Here is a 20,913-nt window from a genome sequence, read left to right on the forward strand (position 1 = left end):
CAGGCTGAATGTGTTGCCCTCATGTGCAAGCCGACTATTTGTTTCCACTTGACGAGAGATTTCAGCAAGTATTTTAACGTTTAGCTGAAGGCAAAAAATCAGTGTGTTAACGATGAGGAGTGAGCTGAAGACAGAGCTGTCAGAGCCTCACTAAAATCCTATGATAAACAGTAGACTGCTGCAAGAGGGAATTTAATCTCCAACACACACACACACAAATGTACATACCATATATGCACACACATGTTTACGGTTTATCAAATGTCCAATTCGGTAACACCACACATCCACATAGTCAGATTGAATCCAGCTCTTGTGCACATTTACAAGCCTGAAGGATGATCTCATTTGTGTGCACCTGTGCACAAAAATGCAGACAGACACAAACACATAAAAATATCAAATGTCTTGACATTCAATACAGACATCTTAACAACATACACATGCACAAACATTACATACTACTCATAAACATTATGTCCAAACACAAGAAGTATACACTGATGCAGGTATCTGCTCCTTGTTACCTGAAAACCAAAATCAAATCACCTCTTTCCATTCTTCAGTCAGGGATTTCCTGCTGTTTGACATAACTGGCTTTCACACCAAATTACACTGTTTACTGTTGGGCATTTTTGTATTGATCTTAATGCATTACTGTAGGACATGTGACCGGAGCTGCCAGTGAGGTATGGTGTATGAATCTCGTCGAAAGCAAGAGGAAACTGAATGGATGCACATTTTTAGTTTGAGTGAGAAAAACTAGACTGTCATACTCAGTAGGATGTTTTTTTCAGCGACAGCAGCAATGTAATAGCTTGTTTTATGGCTTGTAAGAGGGGGACCTCTGACTGAAAATCCCAGCAGGCCCTTAACGTTCAGCAATACAGCGTACAGTGTGAGACGCACAGCACCATACAGCACGCAGAGGGGAGAACATGTGGACACACACACACACACGTCTGCTTCTCATCACAGACGTAGGTGAATAGCACTTCAGTGATGTGATACATTCTCTTTCATTTCTAATTTCTCTCTGCATCTGCTTCTCAGACACACAGAGAGAAACAGACACATCCAGTTTGAAATCAGCTTCACTGACATAAATAATAGCTAACCAGTATCATAAAACACTTCAATACAACTGAACAAACGTAACACCAAAACTTCTTGTGAAAGCAAAAGACGGTATTTTGCTAAAGAACGTTTATCTTGATTTTGCATACAGGGCCCAAAAATACAGGGGAGCAGTGGTAACCTCGGCTTCCCAGGGTGCCTCACCAGATAAATTTAAATTATCTTACTTTTTGGTGCCACTGTTTTTTTTTTTTTTTACATGTTTACAGTATTTAGGTTACTGGAATAAATAGTAGGCTAATTGTAAGGCAATAAACACAGTGCTGTCTATTCCTGCTTTGGCCATTCATGCATGGGGTGCACTAAGCATATGATAAATATTATAAGTTCTCAACATCTGAAGTTTGAAGTTTGTAATTGTCATTGGATAAAACCTAAATCCAGTCTGTTGAATAAAGGAACTTCGACAACATTCTCGAAACCTGTAGTTCTGTCATCTGACAATGATGAACCTTTAGGGAGTAGCCAATATATCAGGAGATCTTGTGTAGCCAGGGGATATCCATGCCAGGATTTCCTCTTCCGTACGCAGGTGGTTTCAGCTAATGAAGCTCAGCTTAAGTTCATTAATGAAGACTTTGTTTATGCTTCATTCATTCATAACTCCCACTGCCTCCTTCAATCAGCTGATTGTGGGCGTTCCCTCTCCTAGTTAACCAATCAAACTTCGCCATGATCTCATTGCATGCAGATGAATATTAAAAAAGCTAATTTAGAGCTAGATTGTTGTGAATTAGTGAACAAGGGACTGATTTCATATATAGCACGCCCCTTAACAGTATTAATGTCATTAGTAACACGTGGGTTTTCTACAATGACAAGTAAAAACAAAGAAATGCTGTATGGACATGTCAGTCTGTCAATGTCATTTTTAAAAAAATGTAACCTTACAATTGTTGTCATGTAGACATTTTGCACTGGGGCACTTTGATGAGCCATAGCAGGAAAGGCACAGGTGTGCATGATAATGTAATTGGAGTGTCTTCGGACACTGGCATTAAAACAAAACCAGGGAACTTGAACTGAACACTTCAACTGAGTGCAGCCATCATTAACGTTATCAGCAACACCCGCACTTCTCCTGCTGTGACGAGTCAAAGTGTCTGCTGTGAAAAAAGTCAGCCTTTACCAGGCCAGAAAAACAGTGTGGATATAATCAAAACTGATTCAGTCAAACACACACATAGTAAGTCCTTTCCTCCTCTCTCTCCCGTCTGTCTGAATATTGCTCTATATATCTCTCATGGTCAGTTCAGGTGCTGTAGGAGAGGGGAAATCCCTGCTCCTGTGCACTGTAGACATGTACAGTTAAACTGTACACATGGCAGCTAGTTAGACTAAAAAACACTGTTACACACGAGGAAAGATGTGTTTGTGTGTATTTGGGGCAGGTGCTCTGTATTTCGTGCGCTGGGACCAATTGACCAGGAAACATTCCAAATATACTTCTGCACTGATAAAATTACTGATGTTTCTGATACAAATAGGAGATAGAAGCCAGAAATACACACAAGGACGAGTGAATGTAAGTCAGTGAGTGAGAGGGAGAGAGAGGAAGTATGACCTGGAAAAGGGATAAAGAGATATGGAGAAAAAAAGAGGAGGATAGATGTGTGAGTGAGGATGAGAAAAAACAGAAAGTGAAAATAATGAATGCAAAAAGACAAAACTGAGAGAAAAGAATCTGTGGGGAATGCAATAGAAAGTGTAAAGTGGGTATTATATCAATATCTCCTGAGGAAAGCTGCACGTCTGATTCGCTGACAGTCGACTCTCAGTCAGAATCCCACCACATGTCCTCATCTAGGCAGGAAGCCACTTACAGCAGAGAGGGAAAAACACTCAGCAGCTTCCCTCCCTGCTCCGATTTCCCCTTCTTGCTCTTTTTAAAGACTTTTTTGCCGTTCTCCAGGCAAATCCCCCACAGAGGCGAGCGCTTGGCCTGCCAGGGTGCAACTTTATTTCGTTTGGATCAAACAAATACCTCTGCTTCCAAAGCCCCCCCCCCCAACTCTTACATTACTTTCATCTGTCTTACTTTACATCTGCCACCTTCTTGTGCTTTACCCTGCTGTTTATATCTTTTGCAGATTTGTTATTAAGTTTCTCACTACGCTGTTAGTTAGTGGCCTAGGAGCTGCCAACAAACTTTTAAAAATGGCGTAATGATCCTTGTTACCGTTAATCCATCAAAACAGAAAAAAAGGATCATTATACACAAAAATGCATCACATGGAATGATGTTAATTTCTCCAAAGCCTGACTGTTATGACCCAGCTCATTAGGGAAAAGGAAGCAACATAAATCCAGCTTTTTGGTAAAATTATTCATTTACGAGGAGTTTAGATAATGAAGACACAAAAATAGCTGAGGCAGACTACAGGGGGAAAGGGCTTGTGGGTATGTTTTCAATCAAAACATAAATACAAGCAAAAGAGAAATCTCAAAATAAGAAATAACTTAATCTAACAAAAACCAAAAATTAAAATAAAACCTCACTATCTTAACTTGATGGAAAAGTAAAACATGGACATCACCCATGCACATGGTGTCCCTAAACAAAGGACTTCCCAGCATAGGGAATAATCAATCATATCTTAATTTGACACACAAAAAAACAAGAAGCATTTTACAAGTGGGACAGTATCAGGCACCCCAACTGTCAAGCTGGCCAAGACTTTATAACGACTTGGTCCCACACTGCACCCTGTAGGTTGGAAAAACAAACCGGATGCCACTCCAATTGGAATGGGTAACACCTGAGGAAATCAAACCAGTCAGGTGCAGGGGACAGAATATCCGCATACCTCAGAGGAGAGGAAAATTCAAAATATTGCAATAATACACTGTAGTAATATTTATTTTTCTGAAATAATCTGCTCTTGAGATAAAAGTAAGATCCAAAAGAAAAGTCAAACAAGTCTCAACTCTGTGTATTTATTCTGTCTCAGAGAAGCCTAAGAGCACAGCAAAAGAACTCCTGATTTATTCTTTTGCTCCTTATTTCTCATAAGTGGGTGTTAAGAGAAACAGATCTAGTGATTTAGTAATCTCCAAATAAGAAGCTGATTTATTTCTCAGAGACAAAGAAAAAGACTGTTGTGAGCAGCAAAATTTTCCTCTGAGACATATCAAAACTAAATGAGGTGTGTGAGAGCATGTTCAATCTGTAAATCACTGGGTTTTTTTTTTTTTACAGTTTCCAGGTCGAAATTTGAGTTTTTCCTCAAATTCGTATGAAACTTTTGCAACAGGCTTTGAGATATATTTTCTCTTGGTTGGTGGGTGTGTCAGAGGTGTTATCTTGTCTAATCCAAATTCTGCTAGACCTTTACATATTGTACATTTTGTACATATTGTACGTTTCCCATGCCAATAAAACCAGTTTCAATTTAAAGAAATTAAGCCTCACCGTATTAAAAGACTGTTTAAATAAAAATATTGTGCTACATTTTTAGGAATGCAGCCAGACACTTGAAAACTAGTCACCTTCACCCTACGTTTCCTTTTTGTGCTTTTGAGAAGGTACAATTTTTAAGGAAAGGGAAAGGCAAGAATGAAACCTGGGGAATAACTGTTTATTATACATTTTTATGACAGTTAACAAGATTTTAAGTTTCATATCAAACTAGTTATGTTTAAAGCCCAAACTAATGATTTGAGGATGATGGCTGTTCTTTATATATTACTTTCTTTTTTTTTTTTAGAGTTATACAGTGCTTAACAGTAGAACCAACAGCAAACAATAAAAATGCTGAGGCTGAGAAACTAAAGTAGATGGATTTGGCTTTTTGAAAACTTAAGAATTGGCTTGAGAATCAAGCCAAAACTGGGCAGCGGAACCAGTTTTGGGGGTTCAGGACTTTGTTGAGAGAAGTCTTTTTTTATCCATATTTCCTGCTGTTCCCACAGTTTCTGGAGTTTTCTGTATTTCAAGTGTCAGATTACTATCAAAGAAACATGCATCAGCTTTTCCACTTATGAGTGACAGGCTGCACATTTCTAGCTGCCTGCATGAAAGTCACCATGATATTAGAGAGTAAAGAAATGTCTCTCAGCAGCACACATCATGTTTTCCATTATTTCCTGGGGTACTGTGTCTCAGATGTGGCTCTCATGTCTTTATCAGTCCTGTTTACTCTGTATGCGTCTTGGTAGTCTCACTGACTGTCATGGAAGTGTCTGGTTAGCTGGATAACTCATTATGTCCATGTATTTTATCCGTTTATCTAATCTAATGTTCTGTTGCTTGTCTCTGAATGGTTGATGGCTCTTCTGTTTATGCACTTTATTCTGAATGAGTCCTGCTTTCAGTCAGCCTGTTTTGCAATTTAGTGATGCATCACCACTACTTTCACTGTGGTTTCACAAGTACGTCTATGTGTGTGGGTATGTGTTTATGGGGGGAAAAGGTTAGTAGCTTTAAAAGTATGTGGAGAGACCATGTAGGATCCAGAGTTGAGGTGAGAGCCAAGTCTAATGTCATAAATTGAGAAGGAAACCGAGGAGATGAGAGGAAGCTTAAGATTCTGAGATAACGCCTAATCTTGAGTCCTGCATTGAAGGTGTTAAGGAGCAAAGTTCACACACTCTCCCACATGTATCACACACAACACACACCATACAAGGTTGGATCTCAGCCCGCAGCTGTCAGTATGTAAATCAATTATCCTAGCAAGTCAGTCAGTCAGCAAATTGGTCAGTTAAGTGATCAATGAGGATCTAGTCAAGATAAAATCGACCCTGTAAGCAGACTCTGTGTCTCACATCTCAGTGGTATTTCAAAGACTGAAAGTCTAAACATTCTCATCTCTCAAAGGGACAATGCAACATGCTTCTATCCCAAGTCATCACATATTGCTGCTTTGCATGGACTTCCATGTCTACATACAGTATTACTGGGTATTATTATTCTAGGTATCCTTTTGTGTCTGCTGTTTACGTTCTGGGATGCTACTGTCATGATGTCAACACAATCCCATGGTGGGATTACACTGCACAAGGTTATATTTACACAAAACAAGCACCACAAGCACATGGGAACAAACTTTGGGACAGCAACAAAAGCACATGGTTAGTCTTTGGAGAAGGAGGATATGGTATGGTGTAGAAAAAAAAACATCACCAATTTTCAACATGAGACAGGAGGCAAACACCGGACTCCTGCATGAAAAGGCCAAAGTTTGTTCAATCCTTCCAAAGCTCCTCCCGCCTATAGGCCCCCTCATGCTCCTTATATTACATCATTAGTGGCAGCACTTCAACCTGATACTTTCCAGTGGTGTATCATGCAGATGTGACAGATTCCTTTTGTCTGCATCTGAAGTGACGCCACCCGTTCACATATTATGCTGCAATGGCAGGTACCATCCAGACGTCTGTTGGCATATAACAACACTGCAAATGGTGTTGTCTGATCATTCGGACGTGAAAGTAGCTTTTGGCCTCGGGATCTTACCCCAAAAGCAAATGCTGTGGTATTTGACAATTTCAGAATGACAGTGGGCTGGACAGTGACACCAGAGTTGCTTCCCTGTGGCCTCCTCCTACCCCGATCCAAAGGCACCACTGTTCAAAGAAGTGCGATTAACAGTACACAAGTAGACACTGCTAGCCTTGTACTGCTAGACTTATTCGCAAATGCAAAAACCTGGAACCTCTTGTCCCATTTTTGATTTCCAAGGAGTGTTATTGATGGCTGTCGATTATAATGCCTCTGAATGCAGTTGGATCGACCTACAGTCAATCAAAGCGACAAAACTTGTGTCAAAGCATTAATATGTCTGTGAACAAGTGTTGTCATTTTACCATCAGAATTTTGAATATAGACCGTTTCAAACTTTTGTATTTCTTTTCTGTTTGAATGTTTTGCAGTGTATGTCAATAACATCAGCTGACAGGAAGTAAACGTTAAACCATGATGTTGCCTAGAAATGTAATTCAAACAACAAAAGTCACTGGCTACTGTTTTGAATTGTGGAGATGTATATTCAGCAAACTTGTTTATTTCAGTTGTCATTTTCAGTAATTTTAACATTTAAAGATATAGAGTTAAACACATTGGTCCAACCGATCTGACGTTTCTGTTGTGCTTATTTTATGAACTGCACTGCTAATGTCTTTGATAAACTAAATTTACAGAAGCTAAGCAATGTACTGTTATGGATGGGGCTGCAATAAAACACATTTTAGCCTCCTAAAAAAAATCAGTATCAGTTTAAGTGCACACTATGTTTGAATATTTGACTCCATTGTACCTTACACAATAGGTGATCGAGGCAGCAGTAGACTAGCAACTTCAGTGGAATACATTTTTTCTCACTGGAGTCTGGTGTTTTTGATACAATGGCCTCAAATCCCTGTCAGCATGGGCTGTCTCATGGCAAGGTAAAGTGGTGAAAATATTCTGAATATTGCATATGCATTGATATTGATTCTTTATGGTGGGCCTTTTTGGGTGGCTAACAATGAATCAAATGAAGCATTTGCTCAGCGCTATTTGATTATATGGACATGATGCTGCTGTTTTCTAACCAGAAGTTATTGTAATTAAATATTGTGATTTGGTCTATATTACTTAAACAGAACGTTTACATCAGCTGCAGCCATCTTGTTTTCAGGATGCCTAAATGGTGCTCCTCTTTACTAAGCAAGGTTACACTGTCTTGTCCCTGCAATGAGGGCGCATGAGTTAAAAATGATATTGCATATTTTGCAGTTTATTGTATCAAAAACACCCATGTTATATAAGTGGTTGTGATCAGCTGGAAATTGTCTGTTTGAACACAGAGAGAACCAGAAACATCTCCCAGAGCACATAAAACATGAGCTGGCAGATTCATGTGATTCCCAGGCTGAGAGTCTGCTGGTGCTCAGATCAAAAACCAAATCAAGACGGACTTAAGTGTTTCTCTTTATGTTTTCTTCAACCCTAAAATGATCAGACATGATCATTTTTGACAAGGTCAAGGAGAGGATCAATTTCTCAACACTAACCTCACTGACCCTCTGTGGTCTGGTTGCCCTAACAAGCATCAAAGTTCTGTAATTACGCTCACTTCAAAACAACACTTAGCATTTAAGAAACTTCTTGTTAGTTTCATTTGACCTGACCTCAACCCCGGTGTTAATACTCGGGCTACTAGATGGAGGCCTGGCTTCTGTCTCTCTCGAGCAAAACAGAGAATCTGAGTCCTACAAGAAAGAGGTAAGCTGTAGAGGGGAGATGGAGTCCAGGCCCGAACCCGAGTCAGTCTCAGTCGGGTCTCATTAATGGACACTTTAAATGTTGAATGTTAAATGCAACTGTGGGTGGGGAGTTTGAACTTGGACTCAGTGCTTGGGAGAAAATGCCTTTTACAGACCACTTTCGAAGTTCCCAAACATCTGAACAAGATCTTTAACATTTCCACCTATCCTTTCTGAACAAAAAACAAAGTCAACAAATAACTCTGAACATTTGTTCTGCAGGATGTTCAAATTATGCTATAAACAAACACTGTGGCATGACCTTTAAAACCACAGGTATCCACTCTCCAGGCATCTCGTGACAGACCCCCATGTCCGAGACCAAACATGATTAGATGATCTGGCATGGCCTGTACAATGAACAAATACTTTTAGCTCTGAAGTAAAGAGGGGGATGTGTAGAGATCAGCAAACAAATATCTAACCTTCAGTCACCCCTAGTTGTAAAGCTGTGGCCCACTACCTCCACCCAACAAAGAAACACACTCTGGTTCAGTTAGCGAAACAATCAAACCCCAACTGTGCAGTTCAACAACTTAAACCAGCAAAGCTGTCAAGTCACTCAGTCGAGCCAACAACAATGTTCACCAACCAAAAGCAACCAAGTGCAAATTTGAAGCTCATGTGGTCATTATGAAGTCATGGCTTTTATTTCTGGGTTTGCATTGGTAATGCTTAACAAGCTTCAGATGTTTATATTGTCTCCCATGTGGGTGATTGGACTTTTAATTAGAAAGCGTAAAACACATTCATAGCTGTAAATAACAGGTGTCAATGAAACACACAGTGCTGAGGAAACCAAATTCCAAACTGACAACAATATATTAATGAAGTGAGTCTGTCTTAATTGGATTATAAATCTATCAATGACTGATCCAAAAGTCTACGGTAGTGCTTGCAGCTTTGTGAGGCTGTTCTTAGGCACAGCAACATTTTGAGCTGCATGCTGCTGGCTTGCTAACATATTCATTTTTAGCAAGTATCATGCACACCATCTTAGTTTAGTGTGTTAGCATGCTAACATACACTTCTTAACATTAAATACAAATACAGCAGAGACTGATGGGGTTGTCGTTAGATTTCCCAGCGTATCCTCGTTTAATGGTTGGTATGATATCCTACAAATTTGTGCCCCATGAATGACGTTACATACTTTACATAAAGTTATGTACTTAACATAAAGTTACTGTTTTAATGTTTAGGAAAACAAACAAGAGGACAATGTTACTTAAAATGACTCAAAGTTCACATGGCTGTGAACATTTTCCTCCTGAGAAAAGTCCCGTGTTTTGTAATCCATCCACCAACCCCAACCTCAGTGCACTGGTCTCATGATCGCATTGTGAGGTATGTACAAATTTTGGTGTATAACATTTTGTATGAATACATATAGTATGTGCATGAAAACAGCGTGACTATCACATAGTTCTAGAGATATTTCACTCAAAAGCAAAAGTTTCAACCTCATGGTCATGCAAGACGGAAAGTCAGGGGATCATTCAGGCCCCCAGGAACGCTGCTAAGCCTTGATTCTGGTTTTTCTGAGTGGCCTGACTTATACTGCAGCAAATAAAATCCCCTGTGGCCCAAAAAGCATTTTCCCCATAGACCACATTTGTAAAAGATATGTCTGTAGAACTGTTGACAGGACACCTTGAACTTAAAACAAGGTCAGTTATGATTCTTTCTAGATTGTATTTTTGATCCATGGAGGATTTGTAAAAACCTTCCTTGAGCTGAGAAAAGAAATTAAAATATCTGCGACATCATCACAATGTAAAGAGTATGGGCCGAGTGGAAACTCACAGGTGAGGCCAGTGAGAGAAACAACACATACCCTGGATGTAAACCCAAATGATAGAAACATTTTTGGCATATGCGCCAGGTGAGCAATTCTCTTCAGAATGAATAGGCACCATGTTAGTATCCAGAACCCATAATGCATTCATGGGATCACCAAAGTCAGTGTATTTTCTCTTTTGGGGTCATAAATGAACCAATAGGTTGGCCAAAAATTAGGATGCAAATGGCAGTATTTGATCTTTTACAACAAGATTGTGTACATTTTAAACTTTCCAATGCCAACACCAAGTTCTGGTGTAGCATGTCTCAATCTGGAACTGAAGGTTTGCCTGAACAAACCACTTTATTCGCAGAGAAAATTATATTATTCTGGTTGAATTGTGGTTTGTTCTGCCTTGGCTTATAACAATGGTTCTGAACTGGATTACCTCATGTGGAAAAAATGGCCCTTTAATATTTTGTTGCATGAATATTAAAAGGACTGGCTAAAATTAAAAATTTTATAAAGCAGCAATTAGTTATTTTGCATTAATTCCGCGAAGGATTAAAGACTTTTAAAACACACCACTACACAGGTGGACGTTCAACCAGGAAACACACACAGGGGAAAAAAAAACAACTTGGACAGAACTATACAACACATGTGTTATTTTAAAGGCTGGAAATCACAAGAAGACACTCGTCCAAACTGTGTTTTGGCAACCAAACGAGGAAAGGGAATGCATCTACAGTATATCAGATGTGGACACAATCCACATATGAGACGCATGTGAATGCCAGTTGTAAAGAGGCCTTCCCGCCTTCAACAGTCAGCATGCAATCACGTGTTCACAGAGGCAAACCCTACATGAGTAGTGTAATAATTCAAGACAGGAAGTGATTGTGGTTAAAATCTTATCAAAGCTATGTATCTGACCAGTGGAGCTCTTTCATACCACAAGCATAAATAGATCAGAAGCAGGTAAACCATGTCAACAATGAAGAGTTCTGATGTCCAGTGAAAAAAGATGTAGTCAGGTCATGCACAGCTATATTTGTGTACTGTATATGAGTTAGCACCTCATCTATAACAGATGAATGGTGAATGTGGAAGCAAAAGTGTGAAAGGCGCCAATAGTCTAATGATATAAGAGACCCCCGCAAAGAAGCATCAGAAGCAAAAACTATGCCAAAATGACCAAAGTCTATGTGACTCAGCCTTGAGATATTCCTGGAGGGAAAGTCAAGAGGCACGTACTGACTCTAAGTATTCCTTTTTTTCAAACTCTTAGTGTTTTCTGTCGTAAATACAGTTGCACAGTTTTCATCCGACCACACGCTCTGCACTTCGTTGTACTGGAGGAATGTGTTTGTGGAGGAAAGCGAAAAAGGGAAAGTACAATGGGAGAGGTGGAAAGAATATGGACACATGATCTTAATTCTGTAACTGTCTTGACTTTGTTAGATCCTCTCCCTTGAAATGCAATTGAAAAATGCAAGGAATCGTGGAAACAGATGCAGTATTGCACAACTCTATACGTCATATGAGACTTTGTTAAGAATCATCTGAAGTGAAGTCAGTTTCTTACAATGGCTGTATACCTGGATCAGCATCTTGCTTTTTTGTAGTCATACTGTAGTGCCAATCATCATTTTCGTCCAAACACACCTCCTTCCTAAACATTCAAAAAGTGGTAGCTGTGTAATACTGAGATCGCAGGCAGGATGAAGATACAGAGAAATAGAAATGCATAGCAAACATAGCAATATTTTAGTGACCTCCCAAATCTTTATGAATTATGTTTTCAGGGAGCTCATGCAAGGAGCCAAGCTCCCCCTGACTCCCCTGTTGTTCACACCCTAATTGAAGCAACCGAAGAAGCATAAAGTATGGAAACAATAAAAATCAATCATGCCTCCATGACTTTTATGATTAACCCTTAATCTGGGTAAGAACCTGAGCTCACATACTGTAGCGTAATATTATGGGTGTTATCTGCTGCAGTAATGAGCCATGCAGGGTACTTAAACCAGAACAACATGCCAATCAAGTGAAAGGATGGTTTACAGTTTAGTGGAGCCCATCAGTCCTGTCAGAGTCTGACTGCACAGCTGAGAGTGTTTAGAGAGAGAGGGTTCAGAAAGCAGCAGAATATTAACTCTCATCATCATAAAACTGCTGGAACTGCCAGCACAGGCAATACAGAGACAACACATACAGACTCATACATAAACATGCAAGCTCACACACACACTCACATCACTCAGAATCTGGGTACGAACCATGTATATTTGGCTTGGCACGGCTGAAATCTGACCTCCAGCGAAGACAGAATAAGAAAGCAAAATGGCCAGAACAATAGAAATGTAGAAATCGAGCCGATTCACTCTCAACACTGTGAAAACCACACTGGAGGAGGAGGAGACCTGCGGCCAGCAACATCTTTGTTAAGCTGGTGAGAGCAGCAAGGGTTTACTTCTGCACAACACCACAAAACCCTCTGAGACAGAGACATTTACATTTTAGCTTATCCATAGCACTAACACAAAGTGCAGAAGGAGAATGAGAAGAGATCGACAGCAAGACTGAGAAGACCAATCAAGGTCAAGACATAGAGTCATAGTCATAGAGCACTGACAAACAGACAAAATTAATAAAGGCAGTTTCTATTGGGATACATAAATCATCATAAGAAATTGTTTAATATTTCTTGTAAAATATCACTGTTAGACTTTTCTTAAACATTCTGGGATCCTTTTCAGAAAAGGTCATGCCGCTGTTGAGTGCTACTATAATTTAAGTACTATAAGTACCATAATTTGCTTCACTGTTTTTATAGCAACTTAGCCCACTTTCTTTAGGAAGGTGTGAATTTTGCCAAATGGTTAACATGTCATCTTCAATCAAAACTCTCGAAATATCACCGTTTCCCAGATTCTTTGACTATGAGAGAGGTGTGCCAGGTGAAGAAATAAGAGAAGAAAACCAGAGAAGATTGGAAAATGTCCAGTCTGTCTGAACACAGCAGAGCTGTGGGTAGAGATTAGACTATTAGCCTGAGCAGGACTGGGTCAAATACAGTTTAAAACATCAATTGTCCAATCATAGCTTAGTGATGATAACTAAGCATGGCAGATCTGTCAAGCTTGGGATTTCTCCACATGCAGACTGGTCTCACTCCAAAGGGACCAAAATACAATTACAATTTGGCAGTGCCTGGTGCCCCAGCGTCATCATAACTACACCCTTTACCGTCTCTATGAGACACAAATCGGCATCATTACTAGACGCTTAGAACAATGGACGCAGTATTAGGACAGAGAATGTGGGTGGGTGGGAGTAGAGGCGGATGGCCCAACAAACACAGAACTTTGACCCAGGAGACTGGTGGTCGTGTCCTGTGTGAGACTAACAGTCAATGTTGATTTGTCATGTCAGTCATTCCTCACATAAGTCATTATTCACATCAACCACAATCTTCTTCTAGCCCTAACCATGTAGTTTTGTTGCCTAGACCTAACCGCTGGCAGTTTTGTAGTCACGTAAGTCGACTGACTTGACTAATGCCTAGTGTAGGAAAATCTTTTCCTAACACTAAAGCAAAGTGGTAGGTTTGTTTCCCAAATCTAACCACGGACCCATTCTTAGTAACGTAAGTCTACTGATGTGATTAACGTCAACAACAGTCTCTCCCTTACCCTAGCCAGTTGGTTTTGATGCCCAAACCCAACTGTGAACCCCTTTATGTCTTAATGCTGACCCCCTCTGCATCAAGATCAGCTGACCATCTATTTCAAGATTCAACAAAAAAGGCTTCTACCCGAGTTTTAAAATATGACAAGCAGGGATACAATCACGTTGCCACATGTGCTGCAGTATGATCATGGTAGTTTTGCTGCTACAAAAAAAAAAATAAAACCAAGAGAAAAATTCACAAAAACTGATTAAACGGTGTGTTTATCTCCTCTAAACTAAGATGCAATTGTTAGCAGTCCAGCTAACCACCTTAGTAGTAAGCAGTGGTTACTTCCAAGGCCAAAAAGCACATTGTTAACTAACTTAGCTAAATTAGTTTGAACAGTTACAGTTTTGTAAATACAAAAAAAGTGGCCTGTTAATGACAAACACATACACTGTTAAGTATTTGGATGACAGCCATGGATAAGTTTAGAGCTCATGTTAATTGTGAGCAGCTCTGTTTTGTTCTTTTGAGGAGGCATCTTCAACATCATTTTTTAGCACACCATGTATAAAGCCATTGACTGCATATAAGACAAATTTAATTAAACATGGAAGCTTTAAACATTTTTTAAAAATGGCTGGAGACAGCATTTTCAGACTCATTGGCTGCAGTAACATCTCTTTCCGAACTGGACGTGAATAAGTGACAAATATCAGATTGTTTCAGTGTTTTCCAATCAAGATATAACCTGTTCTGTGCGTCAGCAAACAGGCAAAGCTAGGCCTATGTGTCACTTGTTTGAAAAGTCAGCCAGTTTAGCTCTATGTTGGTGAGCTTTGTGCACCTCCAGCCTGTTCACATGCTCGCTGTATGTTAGAAAGAGGTGTAAGAAGTAAACATCCATCCAGACAAAGTATGACTTTAACTTTCAGTGTGTCTTAAGAGATAGAAATATGGGCTGGCCCTTTCCGGACAATATGCTGCTCCCACTGAAACTGAATTGAAAGTAATATTGATGTAGGCTATAGACACAGTGGATCAATCTGGTTGCCCCTGAAGTTATTTGCAAAAATCAATTTGATCCAGTTCTGTGCTGAACTGCCTTGAGAAACATGGCAAGGAAAATTCAACCTCATCTAATCTGCCTCCTCCAGCACCACACATCTCTCGTAGAGCCAGAAATTAAACAAGACGCAGAGCCTGTTACAGCCTAACCTTGACAGTAAACAGATCAGATGGTCTGGCCTCACACCAGACCTGGTGCCTCATTTATTAAAGGATCTTCTTACGCCAGCAGCCAAAGCCGAGCCAAAGTTTGGCTTCAGAAGAAAGTTATCTGAACGTCAAAATGAGCGATTTACATTGATTTTTCTCCTGTTGTGTATGATGTATCACAAGCTTACAACCTGCCACATTGTCTGCATTGAAACAATTTATTTCCTTCCACCTATGTTTCAAGATGCTCACATGATATGATATCAAAGGATGTTTTCTTAAATTAGATGCCTGGAGACTACACAGCAATGTATTTACTACAGAAAGATTATGGATTTCATCAAGAAATATTCCATACCTTTCATAAGCTGCACACTATTACTATCTTACATTGTCCTTGTTTTATTTACCCTTGTTTCAGTTACAGAAAGACACTGATGACTCAATTCTTAAACCTAATTTGGTGTTGTTAAACACTTTAAGGAGTCTTTCCACTAAATGGAAACAGTGCATAACTAATGATGTCCTCTTCTGCCAGACTACTTCTACTTTTTAGGTTATAATGCAGGCCGATCTCCCTGAGGGGTATGCCTTCCCTAAATGTTTTAGCTCTGGACCCAAGCTGAGCAAGTTCAAGTTCTGTTTCACTGTCACAGAGCCAGGCTGGTGGAAGTAAGGTCAGTGCAAAAATAAAACTGCTGTACAAGAACTAGAATAACAGTGTTGTTCAAAACTGATATTAGTCACTTCTATTTTCCATAAAAGTAACTCTAACAAACTAGAGCATGAAGTTAGAATAAAGTATAGTGGGACAAATCTGTTTCTGGCAGTTAATCAAATACAGTGACTAATACAAGGTAAGTAAATCCTCATCTTGACTTCTTAAAGGGTCTCTGCTGTTGGTTGACAAATTAGGACACTTAAAAAAAAAAAAATACATTTTCGGTGAAGATCATCATTCAGTCTCTGAGTGATGATCTCCAGGAAATCATTATTTTTCTCTCCCAAGTGGATATATAGTTTCCAACAGGAGATACTGTGTGGAGTTCTGGAAATGACACAGCTGGGTGGTTTAGTGGTCACAGAAACCACTCCATAGCCCCAGATTGTTTCTGGGTCAACAGGCATCAGCAGCCACTTGTCCTGTCAAAGTGTCCTTGACCAAATCTCTGTTCCGGGAAAGGCAGCCAGCAGGATACCAAAATATAAATGTATAGTGTATAGTTACTCCCTGCTGTTTCATTCAGAGGCTCAGGCTTATTCGACCATGAGCTGGGAGTCTTACCTGAAACAAGTGCTGTTCTTTCCCCCAGCTCTGACACAGGGATACTCCACGGTCAAGATCTTATTATCCGGACACTCCGTTCTGAGAAAGGAAAGATGCATGCAAACAATTGTGATTGATGGGCACTTTAAACACGTTTAAGCACTTTTTTCCACTAGTTCCTTACATGCTCATGAAACAAGAGGAGAGAAATGGGGAGTGACATGCAACAAAGGTCCAGGAGCTCAGGGGTAGTTTTACAGGATCTTGCCCGCTGGGGCGTGTCTCCACCCAAGGAACTGCCGCTGTAGGACAATTTTTGAGAACTTCTACAGGGGCAAACAAGTCCCTTCCTCGTGGTAGGTACTTCAGTGCGGCCCTAAAAAAACTGCTGGGTGGGACATCAACAAAAGAAGCGCCTTTTTTAATGCTGCATTCATGTGATGCCATGTGAGTAATTGGAATGATGACTTTCCTGGGAAAATTCATATTAATGACCTCTCATGGTGGAAAACAACTTGTCAACTCTGAGATCATTTTACAAAACGAGTTGCCGACTTGAGGTCATAAATGAATAAACATGGTGAGAAAAAGTCAATGTTTGGTCACAGCTACCAACCTCTTTCTTAAATGCTCTTGGCATTAAAATGCAACCCATCTTCTTTGTAGCTTCCATGGTGTTCTCTCTTTATGACCTCTAAGTACATGAACACATTGTAGTTGGCATCACATGAACGCAGCAATAAAACCCAACAGCAAAGGAAGAAGAAAAAGAAGAAGAATGACTACATCAACATCCAGAGTCCAGTGTGTCCTACCGGGGACCTACACTGCAATGGAGACACAAAGGCTGAGAGGACCTACTACAAGGCTGTTCCTGTAAATGTTCCCATCTCTTAGGTTTTACCCTGAGTTCTCGCAATGGAAACACACCTATTGTGATTCATAGTCGGGGCCATAAACCTGGTAGCTGTCCAGAGCATCAAAGGGTTATACATCAACAGTACCTTGACATGAATGGCCACATTTTACAGTGTTATAAATACATGGCCTCATAAAAAAATTATAGTGCCAAGCAATTCATCAGTTAGTCGTGAAAATAACTGGCAGAACAAATGGCAGTGCTCTCTGCTGCACAAGCTATGTGATGGAGACACTATTACTAAATGACCTCTTACGCAGCTTTGGCATTTCTGTTCTGTGTCACTTATCAACTGACATACTGTAGCCTATATAAGTTTTGTGGTCTATGAATGTGAACTTGTTCAGTTTAATCTGTGTAAAGTGAACTTTGAGGTAGTGTTTGTGAAGTGTGAACGTGCACAAAATCATTGATAATGAAATATAATATATATACGTTAAAGCTACAGTTAAAGAGCCGAGGAGTCTCTAACACAGCTGTCAGTTATGTCAATTACTGCTCGTGGAATGCGGTCAAACTGTCAAACTAGGCAGCGCTGATCAACATGGCGGCCAAGTTTGAGATGAGGCCACCATGTTGGAAACAGTCAACCAAAATATCAATCACCACGCACCAGCTAGACCAACTTTTGTATGTTATAGCTAAACAGCAACTGAAATATGTTTCTGGAAACATTTGAGACAAGAAGGCAATACAGTAACACGATCTTGACTCATATTTTATCAGCGCTGCCAAATATAACAGAGTGACTGCAGGTCACGAGCAGCAAGTGACACGATTGACTGCTGCATTAGAGAGTCCTCGACTCTGATTGGTTGTTTTTGCCGTGATGCTATTAGAAATGCTTCAAGGCAACAGAGTAGGCAGAGGAATATGTTTTGTTGTTTGCTTGTTTTTTACAGATTATCTTTATCTTTAGAGCTGTGTGAATGTGACAGGTACAGCTAATATCTGACAAAAGTTATTTTTTTATAAACGTTACTGACTACAGTTTTAAGCTAAAATATATTTGGCTGACTGATTAATTGTTCTAGCTCTTAGCTCTGTTGTGAAAATTACATAAAATATACATTAAGATGTCAACGAAAATAACAATGAGGGTACTAGTCTGATTTTATTAACGTCAATTTTACAGCCAGAGGAAATAAAGAAATACAGTCATACACAGGCTATGCTTAAATGTATACAGCTATACTTATAAAGGCATTAACACAGCTATTTGAGTTAATACTGAACCTTTAAAGCATAAATCTGAGAGTATATGATCCCTTGTCATCTCAAACAAGGTGGCCAAAATGTGGGCTAAACATAAAAAATAATATAATAATAAATAAAATAATAACATAAATCTTGCCTTATAATTTGGGGTTTAACCTGCAGCAACCTGGTTTCCTCTTCTCCTCGTAATATTGGGTGCACGTGCTCCTCTCAACATCCTCTCCTCACCTCCTGACCTACTGTGTCCGGGCACCTTAATAGCATCTGTCATGTTTAGTCTGAGCACAAGTAACATTTGGCTCTCTGCACCGCAACCGATTGCAACCATTTGGAGTTTCCCTTTGCCTTTTGCATTTCCTTGAAAATCACATTAGATTATACACGCTGCAGCGGTTCACTCAGGGGTCTCCTCTGTGTGACAGGCTGCTCTCACAGTATGTCGTAAAGACAAGAAACCAATAAAACATAGTCTAAACTCTATTATGGCTTTTGGCATAATTTGGCATAATCTGACAGTGGATTTTAAATTAGAAACCGAAACAAACTACTAATGCGATTGAAGTGGGTGTTTCCAGTTTTTATCTCACAGATCTAACCACATTAGTAAACTGTGTCTCAGAAGTTGTGGTTTAAGCTGAAACCTACAAACTGATGCTTTTTAAAAACCTTTTGTTGAGGTTTTACGTGGAGTTTTGCGTCATTATATATATATGTATATATATATATATATATATATATATATATATATATATATATATATATATATATATATATTATATATATATATAAAACATCTGAAAGTCATTACATGCCTGATTAAACTTATTATGGATGAGGCTGACATGGATTCACCAGTGTACTGTCGTTCATTCACAATAAAATCAAGATATTTTTAGGATCCTTCAGTCAAACACTTGAGACTCACCCCGAGTTGTCTACAGCAAGCGTCGTCCTGATAGAGCTGGCACCAGATTCCCACAGGAAAATAACACAGATAGCGCCAAATGGTAAAAGAGTCGCACCATAAAGTTGACCCATGTCCCCTCTGCGCTCCGGGACAGATGATCCTTTTAAGGGAAATCGCCTTCACATCAGCAAAAACGCCCGTGTTTTCATCTGTCAGTGACCCGCGCGGGTTGTGGGATCAAAATATCAGAAATCCTTACGTTAAGTACCCCGCAGAGGTGACGCACATGGAGCCTGTGAGATAATAAGTGCTGCGCGTCCGGAGCCCCGTCCCAACTTTACGCACTGAGGCAGAGACCCCTTGGAGAGCTACTGAAGAGTTTACAGCCCACTGTGTTCTCACTAATCCCTCTGGATTTACATTCCTGCCTTTAAAGAAGAGACTGAGTATACACCCGCACTGCCCATTAGTGGTGATGATGAGGTATAGTGGGATAAAGATAATAGTAGTAATGATTATAAAATTTGTTAAATGGTGCTCTTAATTCAAACCTGACTCGAATCTTATACTGCTGATAATGTTAAAGTCAATAATTTTCACAATTAAGCTTTACAACATCACAGTGAGCTGTTAAGAAAAAAAGGGCATTGGGGGGCGCTATTGGTGGGTATGACTTAAAAATATGGGGTAAATTAGATTACAGTGTCTGATGTGGGGGGAAATCATTAAAATAAATAAAATGGGCTGAATGATGACTAATGCACATAATGCAAAAAAAAAAGACTCTATGGATAACATTTCAAAAAATAAAATAAACGGTATAGACTCCTGCAGTTATTTCTCAATCATCACTTGACCCACCAGAAGCACGTGGCAGTATTTGTAGAGACTGTGCTGTGCCTGTGTTTTCTTATTTTCTTCATATTTACGCTGTGTTCAGGATGTTCCTGGTCAAAGCGTGCAGGTAAGGCCGGGACTTTGAAAAAAAGGAACCAGGTGCCAGACCATAAGCAGCACACATCCACAAGAAAATCCCGGCACATTGCCAAAATGCAAATATAGTGAACAAGGTTTAATCTAGGGTTGGCTTTTACTTTACCTGTTGCTGATGAAATTTCTTTATAAACAATAATCTACAATTGCTCCATCGTAGACCTCTATTACATTGACACTAAAACAATAATAAAAGATAATCAAATTGCAAATGAAATGAAAATTACAACAAGAATTTAAAAAAAAAAAAAAAGAAAACTACCTTTGACTTAAAAATGATTGATACTGAAAAGAGTTACAGATCTTCTAGAAGCTCCAAATATGTGCAGCAGAGCAGCTAAAGCAGTTTCACCATCTTTGGATTTCAGTTTTGGGAATAACCCGACCAGTGCCAAGCTCCGAGGTCTAGTGTGTTGATGCAGTAGCTGAAGATCCAGCATGTATTTTGGTCCCCAACCACTTCATGATTTATAAAGGAGCAGTAATTTGTCATCAGGTCTTAACAGACTGGGATTCAGTGCTGAGATTTGACTCCAGCTGAATG

At 39.6% G+C, this 20,913-nt stretch overlaps 1 protein-coding gene across 1 annotated transcript in view; it reads right to left on the minus strand.

The window, feature by feature from the left end:
- The window catches only part of LOC121941079 (collagen and calcium-binding EGF domain-containing protein 1-like), a 42,622-nt gene extending 22,861 nt beyond the window's left edge, over positions 1-19,761 (minus strand). The window contains exons 1-2 of the mRNA XM_042483802.1: positions 19,395-19,761; positions 16,351-16,431 (exon numbers count right to left, since the gene is read on the minus strand). Coding sequence (XP_042339736.1) covers positions 16,351-16,431; positions 19,395-19,507 — 194 coding nt within the window. The 5' untranslated portion in view covers positions 19,508-19,761. The remainder of the gene's footprint in view (positions 1-16,350; positions 16,432-19,394) is intronic.
- Positions 19,762-20,913: the final 1,152 nt, after the last annotated feature.

This window comes from Plectropomus leopardus, chromosome 1 (genome assembly GCF_008729295.1).
Source record: "Plectropomus leopardus isolate mb chromosome 1, YSFRI_Pleo_2.0, whole genome shotgun sequence".
Taxonomy (NCBI): domain Eukaryota; kingdom Metazoa; phylum Chordata; class Actinopteri; order Perciformes; family Serranidae; genus Plectropomus; species Plectropomus leopardus.